General features: G+C 38.0%; 5 protein-coding genes across 5 annotated transcripts; 1 reads left to right on the plus strand and 4 right to left on the minus strand.

Moving 5' to 3' along the window:
• Positions 1 to 1,027: 1,027 nt before the first annotated feature.
• On the minus strand, positions 1,028 to 1,699 carry LOC131023512 (vacuolar iron transporter homolog 2-like). The gene has a single exon (XM_057953055.1). The coding sequence runs from the start codon at positions 1,697 to 1,699 to the stop codon at positions 1,028 to 1,030; it is 672 nt and encodes a 223-aa protein (XP_057809038.1).
• A 674-nt stretch (positions 1,700 to 2,373) lies between these two features.
• LOC131023768 (uncharacterized) lies at positions 2,374 to 3,449 on the minus strand. The gene is made up of 3 exons (XM_057953350.1): positions 3,010 to 3,449; positions 2,816 to 2,932; positions 2,374 to 2,617 (listed from the first exon to the last, which is right to left on the minus strand). Exons 1-3 carry the CDS (start codon positions 3,298 to 3,300, stop codon positions 2,540 to 2,542), a joined length of 486 nt encoding a protein of 161 aa, XP_057809333.1. The 5' UTR covers positions 3,301 to 3,449; the 3' UTR covers positions 2,374 to 2,539.
• Positions 3,450 to 6,334: 2,885 nt separating this feature from the next.
• Positions 6,335 to 10,735, minus strand: LOC131023769 (subtilisin-like serine-protease S). Its single transcript, XM_057953351.1, has 11 exons — positions 10,225 to 10,735; positions 10,040 to 10,134; positions 9,753 to 9,850; positions 9,438 to 9,596; positions 8,956 to 9,067; positions 8,309 to 8,837; positions 8,136 to 8,230; positions 7,799 to 8,041; positions 7,593 to 7,707; positions 7,301 to 7,487; positions 6,335 to 7,159 (listed from the first exon to the last, which is right to left on the minus strand). Exons 1-11 carry the CDS (start codon positions 10,318 to 10,320, stop codon positions 6,615 to 6,617), a joined length of 2,274 nt encoding a protein of 757 aa, XP_057809334.1. The 5' UTR covers positions 10,321 to 10,735; the 3' UTR covers positions 6,335 to 6,614.
• Positions 10,736 to 12,391: 1,656 nt separating this feature from the next.
• On the minus strand, positions 12,392 to 13,165 carry LOC131023513 (protein FAR1-RELATED SEQUENCE 9-like). The gene is made up of 2 exons (XM_057953056.1): positions 12,643 to 13,165; positions 12,392 to 12,531 (listed from the first exon to the last, which is right to left on the minus strand). The coding sequence occupies exons 1-2, from the start codon at positions 13,163 to 13,165 to the stop codon at positions 12,392 to 12,394; spliced, it is 663 nt and encodes a 220-aa protein (XP_057809039.1).
• Positions 13,166 to 16,611: 3,446 nt separating this feature from the next.
• LOC131023770 (uncharacterized) lies at positions 16,612 to 17,515 on the plus strand. The gene has a single exon (XM_057953352.1). It carries the CDS (start codon positions 16,823 to 16,825, stop codon positions 17,402 to 17,404), a length of 582 nt encoding a protein of 193 aa, XP_057809335.1. The 5' UTR covers positions 16,612 to 16,822; the 3' UTR covers positions 17,405 to 17,515.
• The last annotated feature ends 2,393 nt before the right edge of the window (positions 17,516 to 19,908 follow it).

Consider the following 19,908-nt stretch of genomic DNA (forward strand, 5'->3'; position numbering starts at 1 on the left):
GAGAGTTAAAGAGGTACTAACACTGTTTGGCTACATACATTTTTGGTCTTATAAAACAAACATAAAATCTTATTTTCAAATATATAAATTTTCATATATTCTCTAATTTTGCAAACGATGAATATTTTCAGCGAATGAATATTGATGTGAAAGTCTGAACCATATATGTGGATTAAAAAGAAGTTTTTATAAACGACGAATTTGGACATTACTTAGATTACACTATATGAACACAAAAATGTATTAGAACTTCTATGGTTGCTTGTCTCACTTCTTGTTGATTCATTAATATATTTTTGTGTTCCTGTAGTGTCATCTACTTAATATCAAGCTACGTCATTTAGAAAGACTTGCGTTTAAGTTTGTTGACGGTTCTCAACTTTCACCTCAATATTCATTCGTCGAAAATATTTACAGAACCAAATTTACTCGCAAATTGTAACATCCAGTAATCTTACTTCACTAGTAAAATAAAATTAAGCTTAATTTTTCCTGCACCAAATGATTGTAAGGTATAATCAAGCACCATGACGATGTGGGATTTTCTGTTGAAAGCATGGCTACTATCTTATTATATTTGAAGTGTTTTGTTGATTCAGGACCTAAAAGACAGGCTAGTAAAAACTAAAAACGATCAATCTATAATCACTATAAATTTGTTAACATATTGAACAATATAGTAATAGCGAAGTTAAGATTGTAAACACTGACATCTTATAAATATAGAAAATAGGCATTTTTTACAGTATGTTTTTATAAGAATAAGTATAATTGTCTATTTTAAGTAAGATCAATCATTGTTCTTCATTTTCCCTATATTTTGTTCTCAGTAAAATCAAAATTGGGTATATCCATTCTGCCTCCAATAAAAACCACTTGCTATACTATGCTCATACAAGTAATAACAACCATAGTAATTCTTTTTCTTCTATTCAATGCATATATCATAGACCATAGTATTCAGACACACATTTTTACAGCCATTCTAATATTTGTAAGTATTAGAGTATGATGAAATAGATAAGGTTTAGTCATGGTCTTTGTCCAAAGGCTTGAGCAATCCGTAGGTGACAGCCATCGAAATCCAACCTCCAACTAGAACTCTGAGGGCTGATATCCGAACCGGGGAGCCGCCGATCCGAGCCCCGGCCCCACCGAAAACGAGCAGAGCCAGAGTGGTGACAACTACTATGGCGACGCACCTCGTCCTTTGTTTGGAAAATACCAATGCTGTCGCTATAGGGACAAGTGATCCGCACAAGAATGCCAGAGCAGACGCTCCAGCAGCCTTGTACGGATTTGGCAGCGTCTCCTCCACCTCGGCCTCATCCCCTCGCATTGCCAACGCCTTCATGAAGGGGGATCGCGCTGGGGACGGAGCCGCAGGAGATTCTTGAATCTTGACATCTTCACATTCTACATTGGACTTGTTCAGACTCATCTTTTCAATGTCTCTTTGGGTGGAGACAGAGACGAATTCTCCCACGGCCATGCTGCAGGCTCCGGCAACAGCTCCGGCAATGCCTGAGACGATCATGAGGCTGCGATCCTCTTTAGCAGCGCCCACACCTAGCATGAGGGAGGTGGTGGAGAGGAGGCCGTCGTTAGCCCCGAGAATGGCTGCTCTGAGCCATTGGGCGCGCACAAGGCTAGTCCTCCGGCATTCGTCTTCCGCGACGGGGAGCTTGATTTCAGCCATGGAAGGAAGTGGGATAAGGGGAGGAGTGTGGCTTCCTAGTGCAGACCACGCGAACTCATATATAATTAGGATCCTACTATGCATTTCCCTTAGGTGGTGTCGACGAATGACAACACGTTACAAACTAAGCCAATTGTTAATTGGAACAAGAGCACAAGATACCTTATTTTGTGGACATAACTCTACGTTGCTCTGTTGTTTAAACCACCAATAAAATGGGAACTTGGTTTTTAATCAATAAAACGACTTGATGTTTTGTTCAGGATAAACAAGAATCTTCCATCTTGGCATAAACCAACAAACCAAGGTTTCAAGAATGATACAATCCAAGTAGGTCAACAATCCTCCTTAATGGAACATCCCTTACATCTTAAACCAGAACCTGAAACTACTTCTTCTCCCATGGAGCAACAAGAATCTTCATGCAAAAAATATATCCACCCAAAAGCAAGACTTGTTTACTATGTGTGATAGATTAATCTACCATTTAATTTAATGTTACTATTGATTAACTTTGAATTTGTTTGATCATCTAATCCTTCAAATACTCAACCATATGTTTTAACTATCTACCCATCATCACATTTATACTAATCAAGATTGATTAGCACACACTAGTATATCTTTGAATTGAATATGAATGAAGCAAGTTGTAGAAATTATGAGCCTCAGGATATTCCAATCCACATTAGTAAACAACAATTATAAAAGTGGGATGGGTTATGATCATTTGTTTCATGACAAAAATGGTTTGAGAAAGAAAAGTGGTGGATGGTGATTCACAAAATTGATACTCCTATATAAGAGAAGTGATGTGATAGAAAGGGAAATAGTTGAAGTTCAGAGAAATCCATCCCTCCGATCTTGTTCCTCCGCCTCTTTATTAGCGGCTTCAACGGATTTGTACCAAAGAAATGCCTGCATAACATTCCCATCATAACAAAACTACACTTTATTAAAATCTCACAAAGAAAATAGTAATGCACAACTATATATACCTTCCTAATCCTAACCTCATTTTCTGATATGCTATATTGTCTTTCCTAGGTTTTACCATGCCTTTTGGTTTTGTTGAAATCAAAGATGAATGTTATCATAGTTATCTCATGAACTTACAGAAGAGGGGATGCCGGTGAATACGAAGAATCCCAGCACTGGAGCATAAAATATGCTGTCTGAACTCAATACTCCAAAAACTGGCTTCTCATTCACGTACTCAAAAACAGATCCAATCTGCAACCAAAAATACCCTTGAAAAATAATCTCAATGCAAAGTCTCAAAGGTAAATAACAAGTAAGAATGCAATTACCGCAGCAATGGCGGTGATGCTGGATGCGATCAAGTAAACGTAGAACGGAACCTCAAAGCCCGAGGTGTCTTTCTGGGCTTCTTGCCGGGCCCACGGAGGAGGCTCTTTCGAACCGGGCCGGGCCCACGCAGGAACTGAGGGGTCTTCATCGTCTTTCCCTTTGCACCTCACTCTCAGATGAATTTGCTTCAAATTCTGCTTCTTTGAATGAGCTTTCGCCCTGCTACTGCTACTGCTACATAAGTTGAATAGTGGTGCTGATAAATGGAGAGAAGAGGCTAATGCGGCCATGGACACAGTTCGAGGTTGGAGGAGGAAGAAAGCGGAGCTTTCAGATATTTTCCATTTCCATTTGGAAAATAATGTATGGTTTGGTTGTGAGAAAAAGCTGATGGTCAATATCCATCCACTTCAACATCCACTATCCCAATTTTAGTACCAGAAACAAAATATTTTAAAATAGTATTTGTATTTTCACTATTCCAATTTTCATCAAAAAAAATAAGGAACAACCAAAATTTCGCTCTTTAAATCTTTTATTTCTTTTTCTTTATTTTCTATTTGATCCTTACTCATTCCTCATTTTCACTATAAAAGAGTCATACTCTCTCCGTCTCAATGAAAGCGATGCGCTTCTTTTCGGCACGAGATTTAAGGAGAATAAGATTGTAGTGTAAAAATATGTAAAGATGTGTGGGTCCACATTATTTGTAGTGTAAAATTATTATCAAAAAAAGAAATGCACCACTTTCGTTGAAACAACTAAAAAATGAATACACACCGCTTTTGTTGGGACTGGCGGGAGTAATGTTAATCACACCTATTTTTGAAGGGATAATATTATCCCTCCTTTATAGTGTAAAGGAAGAATGAGTAAGGGACAAATAGAAAATGAGTGGAAAAAAATGATGAATTTAAAAGGTGAAATTTTATTTGTCCCTCATTTTCCATGATAAATTTACAACCAAAGAGAACGCACCCTTAGTGTTTCATTTTGTAAACAATTGATTAATTAATTACTATATTTTAATCTATTTTTTTTTTCATTTTTTTAGATGAGTTTTTTTTTTTTTTAAATATAGGGTTAAGTATCAAATAAGCCTCTAACATAGAGGCATTTTTTACGTTTAGATCCCTATAGTCGAAGTTGGTCCAACTAAACCCTCAAACTACTTAATTTTGAACTATTGGGCCCTATGCCCTAACGGTTAGTAGACGCCGTTTGTTTTCAATCTTTTTTCTTTTCTTTGTTCAGCACTTCAAACACATATTCATACAATCTCTCATACTCAATCTTCGTTCTCCTTCAACGCCGATGAGCGCCACCGCCGCCGACTCCCTCACTTCTCCTTCATCAGCGATGAGCGCCGCCAACTCCCTTTGAAACTCTGAAACACTGGGCCCTAACCCCTTTCCCCAAATCGTCGCCTCCTACTTCCTTGGCAACGGCGACCGTCACAGGTGGAGCCATGGCCACCACCGCTCGCCCTCACCCCTATCTTTCTCTCTCTCCCCTCAATTTCAGTTACCATCGCTCGTACATCTAATCGTCGTTTTATAATTTCACGATCTTTGTTGGAGCTCCGATTCGGAGCCAGAGCATGCTTCTTAGGACTCGTCTTTCTCCGCCACTACAATCTGGAAATCCTTCATCTCTGCACCTTTGATTTTTTTAGCGTTGTTGCTGCTATTGTTGTTGTGGTTTGCCATCTCCTGCGACTGCTTTGAGTTCTTCGGATCCATCAGCAAACGATTTTTTATTTCACCCTTTTTTGTCTTGTTGCAATCTGTGATGAAATTGTTTATGGTGTTGATTGTGACGGCCTTAGCGATGGACGAGACACTAGCCATGGCGTTGGACCTTCTCAAGGGCAACCAGATGGTGGTATCCGTGTTTGAAGTGCTGAACAAAAAAAAAAAGAATTTTTTTTTTGAAAACAAACGGCGTCAACTCACCGTTAAGGCAGAGGGCCCGATTATTCGAAATTAAGTAGTTTGAGGATTTAGTTGGACCAACTTCGACTATATGGATCTAAACGTGATAAGAGTCTCTATGTTAAGGGGCTTATTTGATACTTAACCCTTTAATATACTATGATTTAGATTCAAACATGATAAATCAACAATTTTCTAAGAGTGGGTGATTAAGGTATCAATCATATTACGTTCATCCTCCATTTTTTTCTAAAGAATAATACTTCATTTGTCCCACAACGATGATTAAGTTACAAAATGAAATAAATATAAAATTAATATGATTGGTATCGATGTAATACAAATGAAAAATTAACTTTTTATATTTTTGATTTTGGAGAGAGGAATGGGTGTGATTTGAACCCTATACCTCACTGTTCACATTCAGAAATTCGCACTGCTTGGTGTTACCTTGGAGACAAAAACTAACTTTTTTATAGTGAATTGAAATTGCAATTTCTTAATTGAACTCCTTATTACAATTGATAATGTATAACTAAATGCAGATGAAATTTATATTATATAGTAATTAAATACAGTTAATTTGAGATAGTTTGTACATATTGTGCAAAAAAATTATAAATTTAAATTAATCACGAGTTTTCTAATTATTATTAAATTTTATGAACATGTATAAGTTATTGATGAGCTTATAATTCGAAACGTATCGATTTTACAACAACAAGATAGTAGATACTATCACTTTTACACCAATCTATCTAAAGAATAGGGATGTCAATCTACCCGCGGGTAACAGATATCCGCGAAAATCTGAACCTATTAGGGTGGGTTTGAGAGGCATTTGATATCCACGGATAGTTTCGTGGTTGCAATTCACTATCCATTTAGTTCGTGAGTATGAGTTTGGATACTTATTATCCATACCCGCGAAACCCGATTACCCGCGAAAAATACTCGTCAATTACCCATCATATATCCGTGAAATACCCACAAAATATATTTAAAATATGAGCTTTAAATTTACATATTAGATATGGGCCACCACATTTTAGATTTAAAATATATTTGAACTATGTTATTTGTGTTGATTTTTTTTTTTTTGAATTAAATTTGTTATAAATTTATATTTAAATTTTGTTTCGCGGGTATCCGACGGATAGTGGGTGGCGGGTATCCGACGGATACCCCCGGAAAACGGGTTCGCGGATACCCGACGGGTAACGAGTATCCGCGGGTGGCGAGTTTGGATATCATTTGATATCCATAAATAGTTTTGTGGTTAAAAATCACTATCTATTTAGTTCGTGGGTATGGATATAGATAGTCAGTATCCGTACCCGTCGTACCCGATTGCCATCCCTACTCAAAAACTTCGACTATATGAACACAGTTTCACAACAGACTTTTTTTTATTCCTTATTGTAATATCATTCAAAGATACAACTAAACATCAACACAATTATACTCACTGCTAAAAATGAGATGAGGCTTTCAAGAATATTTTGAATACAAGAAACAGCTGCAATAATATCCTACTCTTTTCCTAGTTCTAAACAACGAATATATTGAGTTCAACAACTACCATATTTCTACTGACGAATCAAAAGTCGCACACAAAAATTTCACCTTCATATCGTATGGCTTCTCTGTATCCAAGCCGAGCGCGCAGCCTACGTCGAATGATCGACACGGACAACCAACGGCGTGGTCACCCATGATCTCCTGTTCCTCCACGACAACGACCCAAACACATAGCCTTTGGTCGGGGCAGTCGCCTCAAATTTCACGGTGAATCTCATCTTCTGGCCGTACCTGTAAAACACCAGCCTTTTAGGTACCACGGTGACATTGACGCCGGTTGGAGGATACACCACTGCTTTGTAGACGCTCCGCGGCCTCCCAACATTCGTCACTGTTCGGGACACTGAAAACGAGCTTTTCAAATCTGGGACCGTGATGGATGGATAGTTGAGGGCGGATGACGATGCTTTGCTACTACAAGTGCTGTTGTCTCTTGTGATCAGCTGCAGTTTCCTGTTGCTGTAGCCAATCGAGCAGAGAAAAGCTTTGTAGTCAGAGGGTGTTGCATCGTATACCAGACCAGGATCAAGAACTTGCTTTGGCCTCACGAAGCCTGAGCCCAGGTCGAATGGATTCGCCTTCCGACCATCAGGGCCTGCCCTAATGGGTTTCCGGTGCTTGTTCCATGTCGTAGCTGCATCAAACGTTATAAAGTTATGTTCTTTAATCGAAGAACATGTTTCTGGTGGAGGCATTTCAGATCAAATTTGAGCAAAATGCATATTGTACTATGATCACAAAACCAACTCAAAAGTTGGAACTCTAGAGTTTTTACCAGTTGTCATGATAGCAGACTTGATGGCAGACGGGGACCAAGACGGGTGCACGGACTTTATCAAGGCTACGATTCCTGTTACGTGAGGACAAGCCATGGAAGTTCCCGAGAGTATGTTGAAGTTCATATTCGCGGTTGCTGGAGACCAGGCAGCCAGGATATTGAGTCCCGGTGCTAGAACATCGGGCTACAAATTCATCAAATAGGCCAAAAACATGCCTGTTATGACCAAAGACTCGACAAGTAACAAAAAGGGCAGCCAAAAATGAAGCAAAAGAATCCATCATTTCACCTTAAGGATTTCCGGAGTCAATGCATTTGGGCCCTTCGAAGAAAATGGAGCAACTTGAGGTGCAGATTGAAATCCTAGAACAGTCTTGGCAGACAGAATTTTTGATGTAGGTTTTCTGTTTGTACAAATAAGTGAGTTAGAAACGAGGTTGTAAAATGAAAAATATGATAGAATTAAGTAGAGAGAGAGAGGCAGAGAGAGAGAACCTTGAGTTTTTTATGTAAGATAAGATCTTATATCCAACTCTATTTCCAACAATGGCTGCTGGGATTGCGAAAGGAATGGCGACATCTCTATCAGCTTCATCAATGAGGATCATTCCGACTCCACCGGCTTCTTTCACTACAGTACCTTTTGCAAGCTTCGACTCTGTCGAGCTCCCAGCATGATGGCAAACCAGAACTTTACCTTTCGCCTTTGTGATATTCAAGGAACTCTCCAAACAAAAACTGGTTTGAACACGAAAGACTAAAAAAAATTGAATTTCTACGTGGAAAATAGATATGCTGAACGTACTCACAACAAACTACCTTTCTGCTTCACCTGGATTGGTAAGGAGTGAAGTATCCTCCGTAAGCTTCAGCAGCGGATATGATCCTAGCCGGGGAGTTCATCTTTGATATACTCAGACTCTCACCCTGTTGAATAAAAGGCCTTATTTAGGATGAAATAAAATTACTTGGCAGTGCTTGGAAATTCAGGAGATTATGATTTACCGCAAAATGAGCTCCGTTTCCAAGAATGATGTCAGATGTGAAGTCTCTGTCTGTTGAGCTAGCTGCCACAGTGATGATCCAAGGAGCAAGATTTGTTGCAGACCCCGAACTCCCTTCGTTTCCAGCTGAAGCAACTACCACCACTCCGCGGCTAACAGCGTGGAAGGCCCCGATGGAAATGGCATCACTGAAATAATCCCCCTGTGGTGAATCACCACCCAAAGACAGGGATATGATATTCACCCCATCCCTAATGGCATCATCAAATGCTGCCAACAAGTCGACGTCGTAGCAAGCAGACCTCCAACAGGTCTTGTATACAGCAACCCTAGCCATCGGAGCTCCCCCTCTGGCACCACCCGCTGCCAACCCGCTGTAGTTCATGTTATCAACAAAACGACCTGCAGCAGTTGATGCAGTGTGACTCCCGTGTCCAACGCTGTCCCTTGCAGATCTATACGATACTATCTTCTCCTGCTCTTCTTCAGCTTGATAGCCATTCAGGTAGTATCTTGCACCAATCACTTTCCTAGAAGGAAGACATTACCCCATACAGTTCAGTACAGTTTCATCATCTTCTTGCAAGGGACAATGGACAATGAAAAGAAATGCAATGATTGGTGAAGAAGAAGCACAATGTTTTCAACCTATTGCACGTGGAAGAGTTGAATCCTTCCCCCGGTTGGCAACGTCCCTTCCATCCAGCCGGCACAGGGGGCATGCCCGCATCACTAAAACTCGGGGACTCCGGCCAAATACCTGTAATAAGCTTCTTTACATGAATGCCAAGTTCTATTAAACGAGTGGAAAGGTGAGACAAGAAAAAGGAGAGGCCGTGTGGCAGCAACGTGATCAAGATACATAACATGTTCCTTCATGTTCTCATAATGCAAAAAAAAATCGATCATGTAGCGCCTTCATTTTTTAAAATGAAAAAGTATACATCCATCAGAAGGCAAGTAAGGCGTGGATAGTTTGATTCTACGACATATCAAGTCAGCAGAGGGATAAGCAAAGGACAACATGAAAAATAGTCTTCCCAAGAATAAACTTGTATGACAGTTGTGCAAAAGGCCATAAGAAGATAACCAAAATCTTGTGAATTTGAACTTGTTGATGAAGTAGTTACCTGTATCAATGAAACCAATGATGACATTAACTTGGTTCTTGGTGGAATATCCAGGAATCTCCATAGTTTCTTCACCAAGGAGGCCCATGAAATCCCAAGAATGAGTGGTGTGGAGATTCCTCCTAGTATTGGGGAAAACCGACACAACTCCCGGCATTTCTGAGTATCATTAATTCATCCCAACCACACTAACATTATTAGTACAGACATCGGCATTAATTTCAGAAACAAGAAAGAGTACAATTTCAATAAATCAGCCTATCTATTTTGTTGATCTTAATCATAAGTAGCATTTAAGCCGAATCAAGTACTTGCCTGCAACTTGAGAAGCTTGCTCTTCAGTCAACCTAGCTGCAAAGCCTCTGAAAGCATGTCTATAACTATACACATGAGAAGCCTTGGCCTCTTCCACACTGCATTAATACACACACACACACACAAGAGAGAAATCAAATTGATCAGTAAAAGTCAGAACACACACACACACAATCAATTGATCAGGACAAACACAGTGAGGCATTAACTAGATAAAAACACACACGCAAAACAAGGAACTAGAAATGGCCCAAAAGGCAGAAGAAATGAGGGGGTGAAGAAGTAACCTTCCCCTATGAAGATCATGAAGAATTTGGTGGTTCTGCCTCAAAATCTTATCTGGGCCATCGCCACCTCTGCTGCCCATATACACCACATACAACTAAACAACAAAAGGCACCAAATTTATCAATCAAAATCAGAACCAATCCCATAGCATTCACCATCACACTCAATATAAAGGCGTTATTACCTTGGAGGAAAATGATGGGCCAATCACTGCAAGAAACACACAGAGACAAAGATGCAGAAAAAGAAACAACTTCTGAGCATTTCTGATGGAACCCATATGAAATCTCGTCGCTCAAAGACGAATGGGTTTGATTAGAGACAGAAGAAGAGAGAAGCATCCAAAATAAAAGCACAAGGGATAGGACAGTTGAAAATGAAAACCCCAGTGAGACATGAAACGTGAAGAGTAGATAGATGAAGTTGGCACTTGCTTTAATCCTAAAGTTAAACTGAAACCAACAGAGCCCACGATGCACCCCACTTCACTTTTTCCAACGCAGTAATTCCTGCACGCTCATCCTCCTTAACTTAATCATTTGTTCTTCCACCATCAACTTAGTCGTTGTTTCGTGCATATTTTTTTAATAGTTACGCTCCTGAAACATGGCATCATCACTGGGGAAATTGAGGCAGAGGAATGTGGGGTTCTTGTTCTTGTCTTGGGTTGTGAGACGGAGCCAGAGGAATGTGGCGCTCGCTTTAACGTGGATCTGTCCTATGTGCACCATTCTTAATTTATTTATTTTATAATTATTTTTTATAAAAATAAAAATATTATTATATTATAAATTCTAATTAATATTTATAAATAAAAATTAAAATTTTAAAAAATTAAATACCCTAACTTTGAATTAACGAATTCAAATAAATATAAAAAAAATAATTATAAATCCTAATTGGATGAGTGAATCTTTGTTAATTAATTTTTTATAATATTAAAATATAATAAATTAAAATTGAAAAAATATAATTAAAAATGGGACGTTCCATTCTACATGAGATGTAGTGCATGAGGTCTCTCTAGATGATGCCACGTGTAAAGTGGTTTTTTAATTTGCTTGGCTTTATTTTTAACGCGGAAAGGGATTCACCACAGTCAAATGCTCAACCATGGTCTGACGCGCACTTCGAGAATGGCTTTCTTTCATTTTAATTATTTTTTTCGTTGATGCTACAAAAATCGTGTACACGTTTTCTCGCTGATTTTCTTCTTCGAGAATGGCTTTCTTCCATTTTAATTGTTTTTTTCACTAATGCTACAGAAATTGTGTACACGTTTTTTCGTTGACTTTCTTTTACTTTAACTACTTTGCTTTTATTTAATATGGTCAAAAATATTTTTATTACAATTTGTTCACACTAATCTAAAAATTTGTGGAAATTTGTTCACATTAATATGGTAAAAATTGTTTTTGTTACTATGCTGACTTTCGTTAGATTAGAATAAAAATTAAATACAAATTTGTGGAAATTATATGTAATTTAAATTTATTAATTAAATTAAAATGTGATTAAAGCATATAATTATAATGAATTCATGATCATCATAATATAATGCTAAGGTGTTACATCCTTATAAAATACAAAATTGATTATTTACTTCTATATGTACAACATCATTACCTCTATATTAGACTAAAGAAGATTTCTCTATCTATCATATCACAACAGCCTTTGACCGACTATAATACAAATAACTTTCAACATTATTGGTTGTACAGTAGACTAATCAATTCTGAAATAACTTTTACACTATGATCCAATGTGTGATTATAGAAACTTGGTACTAGAACTTGGAATGAGATTTGACAGTGGTGATCAGTGTGATCAAATAACTTTTACATTATGCTTCACCGTGGAGGGTTGTTGTGAAGCATGAGCTCCTTCTAGCCATCGTGATAGCACACTAGTTGCTCATCACATCCCAAAGCTCAACACTGTTATTACAAAAGCCGCGTCACTAAATCGTCGTTCTCACTAACGATTGTCTCCTAGGATAAGAAATTTATTGTCTTCCTGACTAGGGATTCTTGAGTTACTTCACCAGATTTCTTCTTCAAACCACCTTGCATAAAAAAGTATATCACTTTCAACATGTCACAATAAACCTATAGGGGAAAAGAATTAATTCAGAAACACACCGTTACGACGCGGGGTGGTCCTCTTCCGGCCACGCTCTGCAGCTTCAAAGTGGTTACCTACTCTCCGGGTATTTCATTGTCTGATTTTCTTGGGATCTCGGAATTGAGTAGAATTATTAACCTTCTTGGTCTTTGGCCCGCCAATGTTATCTCCATCCTGAAGTTGTTCCGATACTACGAGTCTCAATGTACGTAGTTGCTCTATGATCAATGCTCGAGCAGCATCCAATCCTTAGTGGATGTAGCTATATCATACACCTGACGCATACATTGGTTGACAAAGAGCATGTACTCCATTATATCACCATCCATTGCTTCATTAGCCGGGAAAGATGTTCGTAGCTTTGCTGATTTACACCATCTCATTAAAATGAAATTTTCTAGAATCTTAAATACATTCTTGACATAGTATACCTTTCGAATATGTCAGCACAGTATTCCTTGATCTTCCTACATACCATAAGTGCAGCAAGCATGGTTATTTATCAGATCAAATGTAATATTCCTTACACACGACTCAGAAACAGCTGAAGCATCAGAATACAACAACTTCGACCCAACTTCCTCAAGAACTTCATTCAGAATAACATTGAAAGAATGCGTCATTTCGCCCTCGAATATTTTGTATACAGTTCGTGTGTACACAATAGCGACCTGTTTCGCTAACTCGTTGCCTTCAACAAATTGGCCAGGTAGAAATATACAATGCGTGTCTTCCTCCCGTTCTTTAACTCGCCACCTGGATTGAATAGCTTTGTACTCTTTGACAAACTCAAATAAAGACAAACTGGCGCGACATACGTCTTTCAAAACCCTATTCATAGACTCACTCTGTAATGTTGCCAATAGTCCTGCTGTGAAAATGCCTCTTGTGAAAATAGTCGCCCACCTACTACGAAGCCTATAAATACCTGAAAACCAGCTGTGATTCTCTAACTCATACGTTTCAATCATCTCCCTCCACGTATCCTCAAACTCCATCTAAGTATCTACACGATTCATGCATTTATACTACAATTGTTTGAACTCAATATTACCATTTAACTTACCGAAATGGTGAGTCTGTAACAATCGGCGACGGAGGCATGATTTTTGTGCTCAAAATAACCAGCGATTCTGTAAGACCTGGCGGTGGAGGTGTGGGTTTCTCGAAAGAACCAATGAGTTACCGAAGATAGCGGAGGCGTGGGTTTCAAATTCGGGGAGGGAAGGTAAACTGAATTACACTCATTTCTGTGTGATTCGATATTGTTGCACAATGAATATTTTAATTGCATAGTTGTATGAATTTGTTGCATAGTAGGGATCGAAATTGAATAGTTGGGATCGAAATTGTATAGGTGTATCAATTTTAATTGCATAGTTGGGATTGAAAATGCTTAGTTGGTGATTTTTGTTTTCTCAATAATCTGCTTGCCAGATTTCGTAGTTTCAGGAATTACCGAGTTTCTCGCACTGTAATACGTCGGTTTTGAGGTCTGAGAAAATCCTCCTATCTGCTTGTTTTTTCTTGTTTATTTCGTTTAGGAGTTGTTTGAGTTTACATTTTTGTGTTGCAATTTTTTAGTTTGGTTCATTCATGTTCGGTATTCGTTTGTGTTTGTGATTGTGTGAATTAGAGATAATTTAATGAATTTTGAGAGGTTTAGTGTGCGACATTTATGGCTAAGACTGTCAACTCTGTTTTGCTTTTAATGTGTGGATAATAAGACGAATGCACATTTATCTTTGACAATTGAGCTATCATCACATATTGAATTATAGTTAAGGGCTTGACAATACACTAAGGTATATTTACCTAGCTCTCTTAATTAGTTAGTGACTTTTAAGTTTGTTAGGCCCTTATAATTATTGTTATAACTATTATTTCATTTTATGCGATCATGTGCAGCGCGACATATATTTCATTTTATGCGATCATGTGCAGCGCGACATATATTGATTTGATTTGAATTGTTCAAAATAATTTTTAAAGTTTAAATTTAAGATGTGAAATTTATTTAATTCATGTTATAGATCTATTTATTTTTCATTTTAATTAATATTATATTTTTACTCTTTGAGTTATGAATTATATATCGCTATTGGCGATTAAATGGGCATATGACGTCATAGTCCTTGGTATTGCACAATGCCATTTGAGATTATGAGTTATGTTTCGTCGGAGGCTTGTTAAATATAATCAAGGGTATGCATGTTATAATCATATATGTGTTATCATATTATTGACTTGAATAATTACGGTATGATATCCCACAATGAATATAATTTATATACTCATCGCAATGATGAAGTTAGAAGGTCAAATTGATGAATTACCACCCAATGATTTTGCAGAAGAAATGGAAGCTCAGGACAACTTTAATTCATTGACAAAATCATGAATATACTATATCCATGAATATACTATATCCATGGTTTCGTCGTCTTAACTTTCCCTTGCTTCTGCAAAATCATTGGGTGGTAATTCACCGATTTGACCTTCTAGCTCTATCACTGACGGTCAAGAGTAGCTTCTCAATCAAACAATTTAATCGAATATTCTTCATCATTGGAAGCTCTACTCTTTCTTTTAGATAACTAATGGTCTCTTGATGGCTTTCTATCATCTTTCTGCCCGTTCTGACCATTCCTTGAGACACATTTCATAAAAGGGTTAAGGTGCAGATAGGCCCCTCAAGTGAAGGCCCTTAGAGCATTTCAGTCCTCTTACTAACTGTGTGTGCAGATTGGCCCTCGAACTCAAAAAAATGGTGCAGATCGCCCCCTCTGACTTAACACCGTTATGGGCCGTTAGTCAGAGGGGGCGATCTGCACCGTTTTTTTGGAGTTCAGGGGCTAATCTGCAGCTTTTCCCTTTTTGGAGTTCGGGGGCTAATCTGCACACCGTTCATTAAAAAAAATCACATCTCATCTTCTCCGACCAACTTTTCCGGCGTCAATCGCCGTCAGATGAGGAAAATCACGAAATCAAGTTCCCAAGCCCCAAATCGGGAATTCCAAATCGGCGTCATTGCTCCCGAAAATCACATAATCGAAATGGAAACTCGAATTCTCCCTCGAACGTCACCGCCCTCAATTGCAGAATCACCCCCAACGAATCGAACTTTGCCTCGCCGTAGGCGGTGATCGTGACCCCAATCGAGATCGAGATCATGTTGGCCATGGTCTCTGATTTGAAGGCGTCCTTCTTCAATAGCACGCCGATAGCGTAGATGGCGACGGGCATCGTCGGCCTTTATCACCGGATTTCGCCGGATTTGAGAGAAAGAGGCGACTCCTTATCGAGAAAAGCTAGGCGACTCCTCATCGAGAAAAGCCAGGCGGCGGGTTCACCGGATATTGCGGCGGCGATATCCGATGGAATGGGAGAATTAGGGCTCATCCTTGACGCTAAGCGTGTGCAGTCGAGCGAGCTCCGAGGTTTAGGGCCCAAGAGAGAAAGAATGGGGCGGCGCCCTCCGCCGGCCTCGCCGGAGCTTGAATCAGCGACAACGACGATCAAATTTTGAGCGAGAGAGATGAATTAATTAAAAAGTTAAAAGGTGCAGATTAGCCCCTGAACTCCGAAAAAACGGTGCAGATCGCCCCCTTGACTAACGGCCCATAACGGTGTTAAGTCAGAGGGGCCGATCTGCACCATTTTTTTGAGTTCGGGAGCCAATTTGCACACACAGTTAGTAAGGGGACTGAAACGCTCTAAGGGCCTCCACTTGAGGGGCCTATCTGCACCTTAACCCTTCATAAAATTATTGATAGCTAACTTTTGGATCTCTATAAAAAGATACTTCTAAGTTCTAACATATCGGTATATAGTTTTTTGCTTAGAGCTTTAATTGATTTCTATGAGTTCACTATGCTCTTGCAAGCTTCTCTATTAGTTATGACATAATCATATCCAATAAGTTCATTTCTTCGACATATCAAATCATAGAATAATTCTACAATATTGACTGATGTTTTATTCATACTATTTACAAATAAAACTATCATTGTGCATCTCAATATCTCTTATATAATACTTCTTCATCCCCGAAAATAAGTACTACTAAAGAAAGTTGCACAGATTTTGAGAAAATTAAGTTGTGTATTTAGTGAATGAAAAAAAAAATTATACAAAAATTAGTAAAAGTAATAAGGGATGTCGACATGGATTTTAAGAAAAGATAATTGTATATTAGTTACAGGAGAAATGACTCGTCAAAAAAAAAAGGTAAAAAGTCGGTAAAATTATTTTTAAAATAAATTATAACATATTTTGGTAAATAGACGGAAATTTTCTCAAAAAAAAAATAAAAAATAGACGGAAATAATAAATTATGATAAATATTTTTGTGAACGGATTGAATGGAATAGCAGAGATAAAACAAAACCATATTAGAAACTTTATTAATCTAAAATCACTATCTAAACTCAAAACTTGGGAGCTGCATATGTTGCCTTATCCACTTCCCATTTAACAACGTAGGTATATACTCCACTTTATACTCTTTAGAAAATTCATCTTCAATTTCCTGGCAAATTTGGAGCCACAAAAGGAATTATTTTCTTATTTATTTTTCCTCAACAAAATTGCAACGACAGCCAAAAAGAAAACAAAAATAAAAAAAGAGGCACCAAAAATAACAGAAAAAAATAATGATAATGTGTTCCTCTACCACCAGACCTTCCTTCACACTCTTCACCATCTCCGCCCCTTGTCCGCCGCCGCCGCCGCCGCCGCTGCTGCTCTTCAAACCCCCCACCGCATTCCCCACGCTCCTCCACCGCGCCAAAACCCTCACCTCCATAAAATCCATCGACGTCTCCAAAGAAGATAAGCAAGACCAAGACCAAGACCTGCCGGCTCCGCCGGAGGATGAGGAGCCGGAGACGAATCTCGGCGCGCGGCGATTGGAGGAGAAGTTCGCCGTCGTGAACACTGGAATCTACGAATGCAGATCCTGCGGGTATAAATACAACGAGGCCGCCGGAGACCCGTCGTACCCGGTTCCGCCGGGGCTGCCCTTCGACAAGCTTCCCGACGATTGGAGGTGCCCCACCTGCGGCGCGTCGCAGAGCTTCTTCGAGAGTAAGAGAATGGAGATTGCGGGCTTCGAGCAGAATCAGCAGTTCGGATTGGGCGGCAACGCGCTGACGTCTGGTCAGAAACTTCTGCTCATCTATGGTGGTTTGCTTCTAGGGTTTGCTCTTTTCTTGTCTGGATATTTTCTGCAATGATCCATTGCTGTTTTTGGTATATGATTGTTTGTTTTCTCTGAAAGTTTAATATGTATATCGAATTAAATTTTAAAGTTATGAGTAATGTATATCAAATTATCAATTGGAAAATGGGAATGCCTGTTTTGTGTTTGCTTAAATGCTGCTGAGGTCAAGTTAGATTTTTGCTTACCTATTATGCTGCTAGAGATAGGATTTGGTAATGACTATCTAATGAGGAAGTTAAGAAAGTTATTTTGGGTGAAAAGTGGATTATTGAACATGTGCTGGCAGTGCTGCTCTTCTGAATGTATAATCCAATTTAGGTCAAGTTAGATTTTTGCTGACTATTATGCCCCTAGAGATAGGATTTGGTATTGAAGAAAGGAGTTTTGGGCATGTATTGATGTTGTGAATTTTAGTCGAATTGAGGTCAAGTATGTTAGAGATACGGTTTGGTAATGGAGGAAGTTAAAGAGCGTAGAGCGGAGTTTTGGACATGTGAATGTTGCATATTCTTATGCCAGAATTCGTGTTAAATGATCGTTGTCTTGTAGTTTGGAACTCTAGGAGAAGCTTAGTTTGGCTGTAGCTGCAGCTGCTGAGGAGATTATAGTAGAATCATTGCAAACTTAACTGCGAATCACAACTTTTGTAGTGAGTATGCCTGAGTTTAGGAGAGCAAAAGATGAGAATACATCTCTGAGACTGAGACTGAAACAAGCAGCCAGCAATTTCCAGAGCTTACACATTCATCATTGTTGTTAGGCTCTGTATTCTCTGTTCCCTCCTTTGCTTCTATAGAACATCCATCTTAATGCTGAAATAGTCTCAAAAAGTGTAGTTGCTGCTTCAGTTGAAGCTCATAAATTCGAAAAAAAGGATCAAAATTTATAAATTGAAGTCATGGTCTTGTTTGATGGTGAAAGTTTAAATTTGTTAGACAGAAGGTGGAGTTGGAGTGCATGTTGAACTACTACATTAGGATTAGTAATTTTGTGGAACATAAATCACAAGTTTGAACTCCCAATTCCAGGATCTATCATTTGCCAATATTGACATCCCCACACTTGGGGTAGTGCTGCTTCCTTTCTTTTTTCTCCCCCGGCCCAGAAATGTCAGAATTTGGACACAATTTTATTGTATATATACAAAATAAGACCAGTCAGATTGTTTACGTGTATTTCTTCTTCCTAAAAGTATCTGGTTCAAAAAAGTTCCATTCATCCTTACTCGAAATTAAATTGAGAAATATTAGTTTTAATATTGAAAAATAAAGGTTCTTGTATGCAAGAAAATATTTCTTTTTTGGCACGAGAAGATAGTGACATTTTGTAATCACTCAAAATAAAATTGTCCTTGGACTGGGAAAATTCTGAAAAATATTAATTCTGAATTTTAGTACTACATAAAGCATTAATCTTGTTTCCTATTACTTAAAATTGAAATTTGAGGTTTGAATCCGGACATTAAGATTCATGTGTCCGCTCTAACGGGAAAGTTGCCAAAAAGGATGACACAACACAACCCATCCTAAAACAATTACTATATATTACCCTAATTTTTTGTTTTTTTTAGTGATAACTCACCAACATCAACATTCACAACATTCATGTATAATACGTGACTCGACTCGACCTCAATTTATTAATTGGATGGAGTACTTTACTTAGCTGTAATTTGTCATCATTAACTTTTTCTTTTATATATATCATGGTAATCATTTGTATGATATATATATATATATAGAAATGATGAAATGTCACTTTTCTTTACCGAAAGATTCAAATTGCTGTCAATGCAACGTCCTACTCCTACCACCTAATATTTGCAGTGTTGTGTAACGGATATCATAGATGTATTACAGAACTAATTACAAATTCATTATCATAAATGAAGATCAATATGCAATAATAATCATCTTAGAGGACTCACGTGACCAACTATAATGATCATTGTTATATCGATCAATATTCAAACACTAGTGATGGAGTGAGATGAATCAGTGGGTCACTGCTTTCATACTCATCATGCCATGTTACTTGATATTTTTTTTCGAATTTTTAGATCAAAATAGTTGTTTCCCTGATTTATCAACCATCGTATAAAAACATATGCTACTCTTACTATAAAAAAAAAGAAAAAAGGAAAAATGCGTACTTAAGGATGAAACTAGAACCAACTTAAAAAAAATCATACTAGAACTGAATATTACTGATATATATATTATATATATAAGGGTTAAGTTATACTTCCTCCGTCCCACGAATCTTGACACGTTTGGTTTCGGCACGGAAATTAAGGAGTTGTAGATTAGTGTTTTAAGTGTATAGTTAATAAAGTATAAAAGTGATAAAGTATGAGAGAGAATGTAATAATTATTATTTTATTGAGAAATGTGTCAAGATTCGTAGGACGACCCAAAAAGAAATAAATGTCAAAATTCGTGGGATGGAGGGAGTACTAAAAATTAATCTCATTTAACTTAAAAATTACAAACCTTACACTTAACGTATAAAGTAACG

This window comes from Salvia miltiorrhiza, chromosome 4 (genome assembly GCF_028751815.1).
Source record: "Salvia miltiorrhiza cultivar Shanhuang (shh) chromosome 4, IMPLAD_Smil_shh, whole genome shotgun sequence".
Lineage (NCBI taxonomy): Eukaryota > Viridiplantae > Streptophyta > Magnoliopsida > Lamiales > Lamiaceae > Salvia > Salvia miltiorrhiza.

What these genes read in the sequence shown, in the direction of transcription:
- LOC131023768 (XM_057953350.1), bottom strand. Translation starts at nt 3,300, where the DNA reads ATGGCCGCATTAGCCTCTTCTCTCCATTTATCAGCACCACTATTCAAC. An exon ending in GCATCACCGCCATTGCTGCG is followed by an intron (nt 2,933 to 3,009) that starts GTAATTGCATTC and finishes TTTTGGTTGCAG; the next exon opens with ATTGGATCTGTTTTTGAGTA. An exon ending in TCACCGGCATCCCCTCTTCT is followed by an intron (nt 2,618 to 2,815) that starts GTAAGTTCATGA and finishes AATGTTATGCAG; the next exon opens with GCATTTCTTTGGTACAAATC.
- LOC131023513 (XM_057953056.1), bottom strand. Translation starts at nt 13,165, where the DNA reads ATGGAGTTTGAGGATACGTGGAGGGAGATGATTGAAACGTATGAGTTA. An exon ending in CCATGCTTGCTGCACTTATG is followed by an intron (nt 12,532 to 12,642) that starts GTATGTAGGAAG and finishes GGTGTAAATCAG; the next exon opens with CAAAGCTACGAACATCTTTC.
- LOC131023769 (XM_057953351.1), bottom strand. Translation starts at nt 10,320, where the DNA reads ATGGGTTCCATCAGAAATGCTCAGAAGTTGTTTCTTTTTCTGCATCTT. An exon ending in TTCACTCCTTACCAATCCAG is followed by an intron (nt 8,042 to 8,135) that starts GTGAAGCAGAAA and finishes TGTTCAAACCAG; the next exon opens with TTTTTGTTTGGAGAGTTCCT. An exon ending in TGACTCCGGAAATCCTTAAG is followed by an intron (nt 7,488 to 7,592) that starts GTGAAATGATGG and finishes ATGAATTTGTAG; the next exon opens with CCCGATGTTCTAGCACCGGG.
- LOC131023770 (XM_057953352.1), top strand. Translation starts at nt 16,823, where the DNA reads ATGATAATGTGTTCCTCTACCACCAGACCTTCCTTCACACTCTTCACC.
- LOC131023512 (XM_057953055.1), bottom strand. Translation starts at nt 1,699, where the DNA reads ATGGCTGAAATCAAGCTCCCCGTCGCGGAAGACGAATGCCGGAGGACT.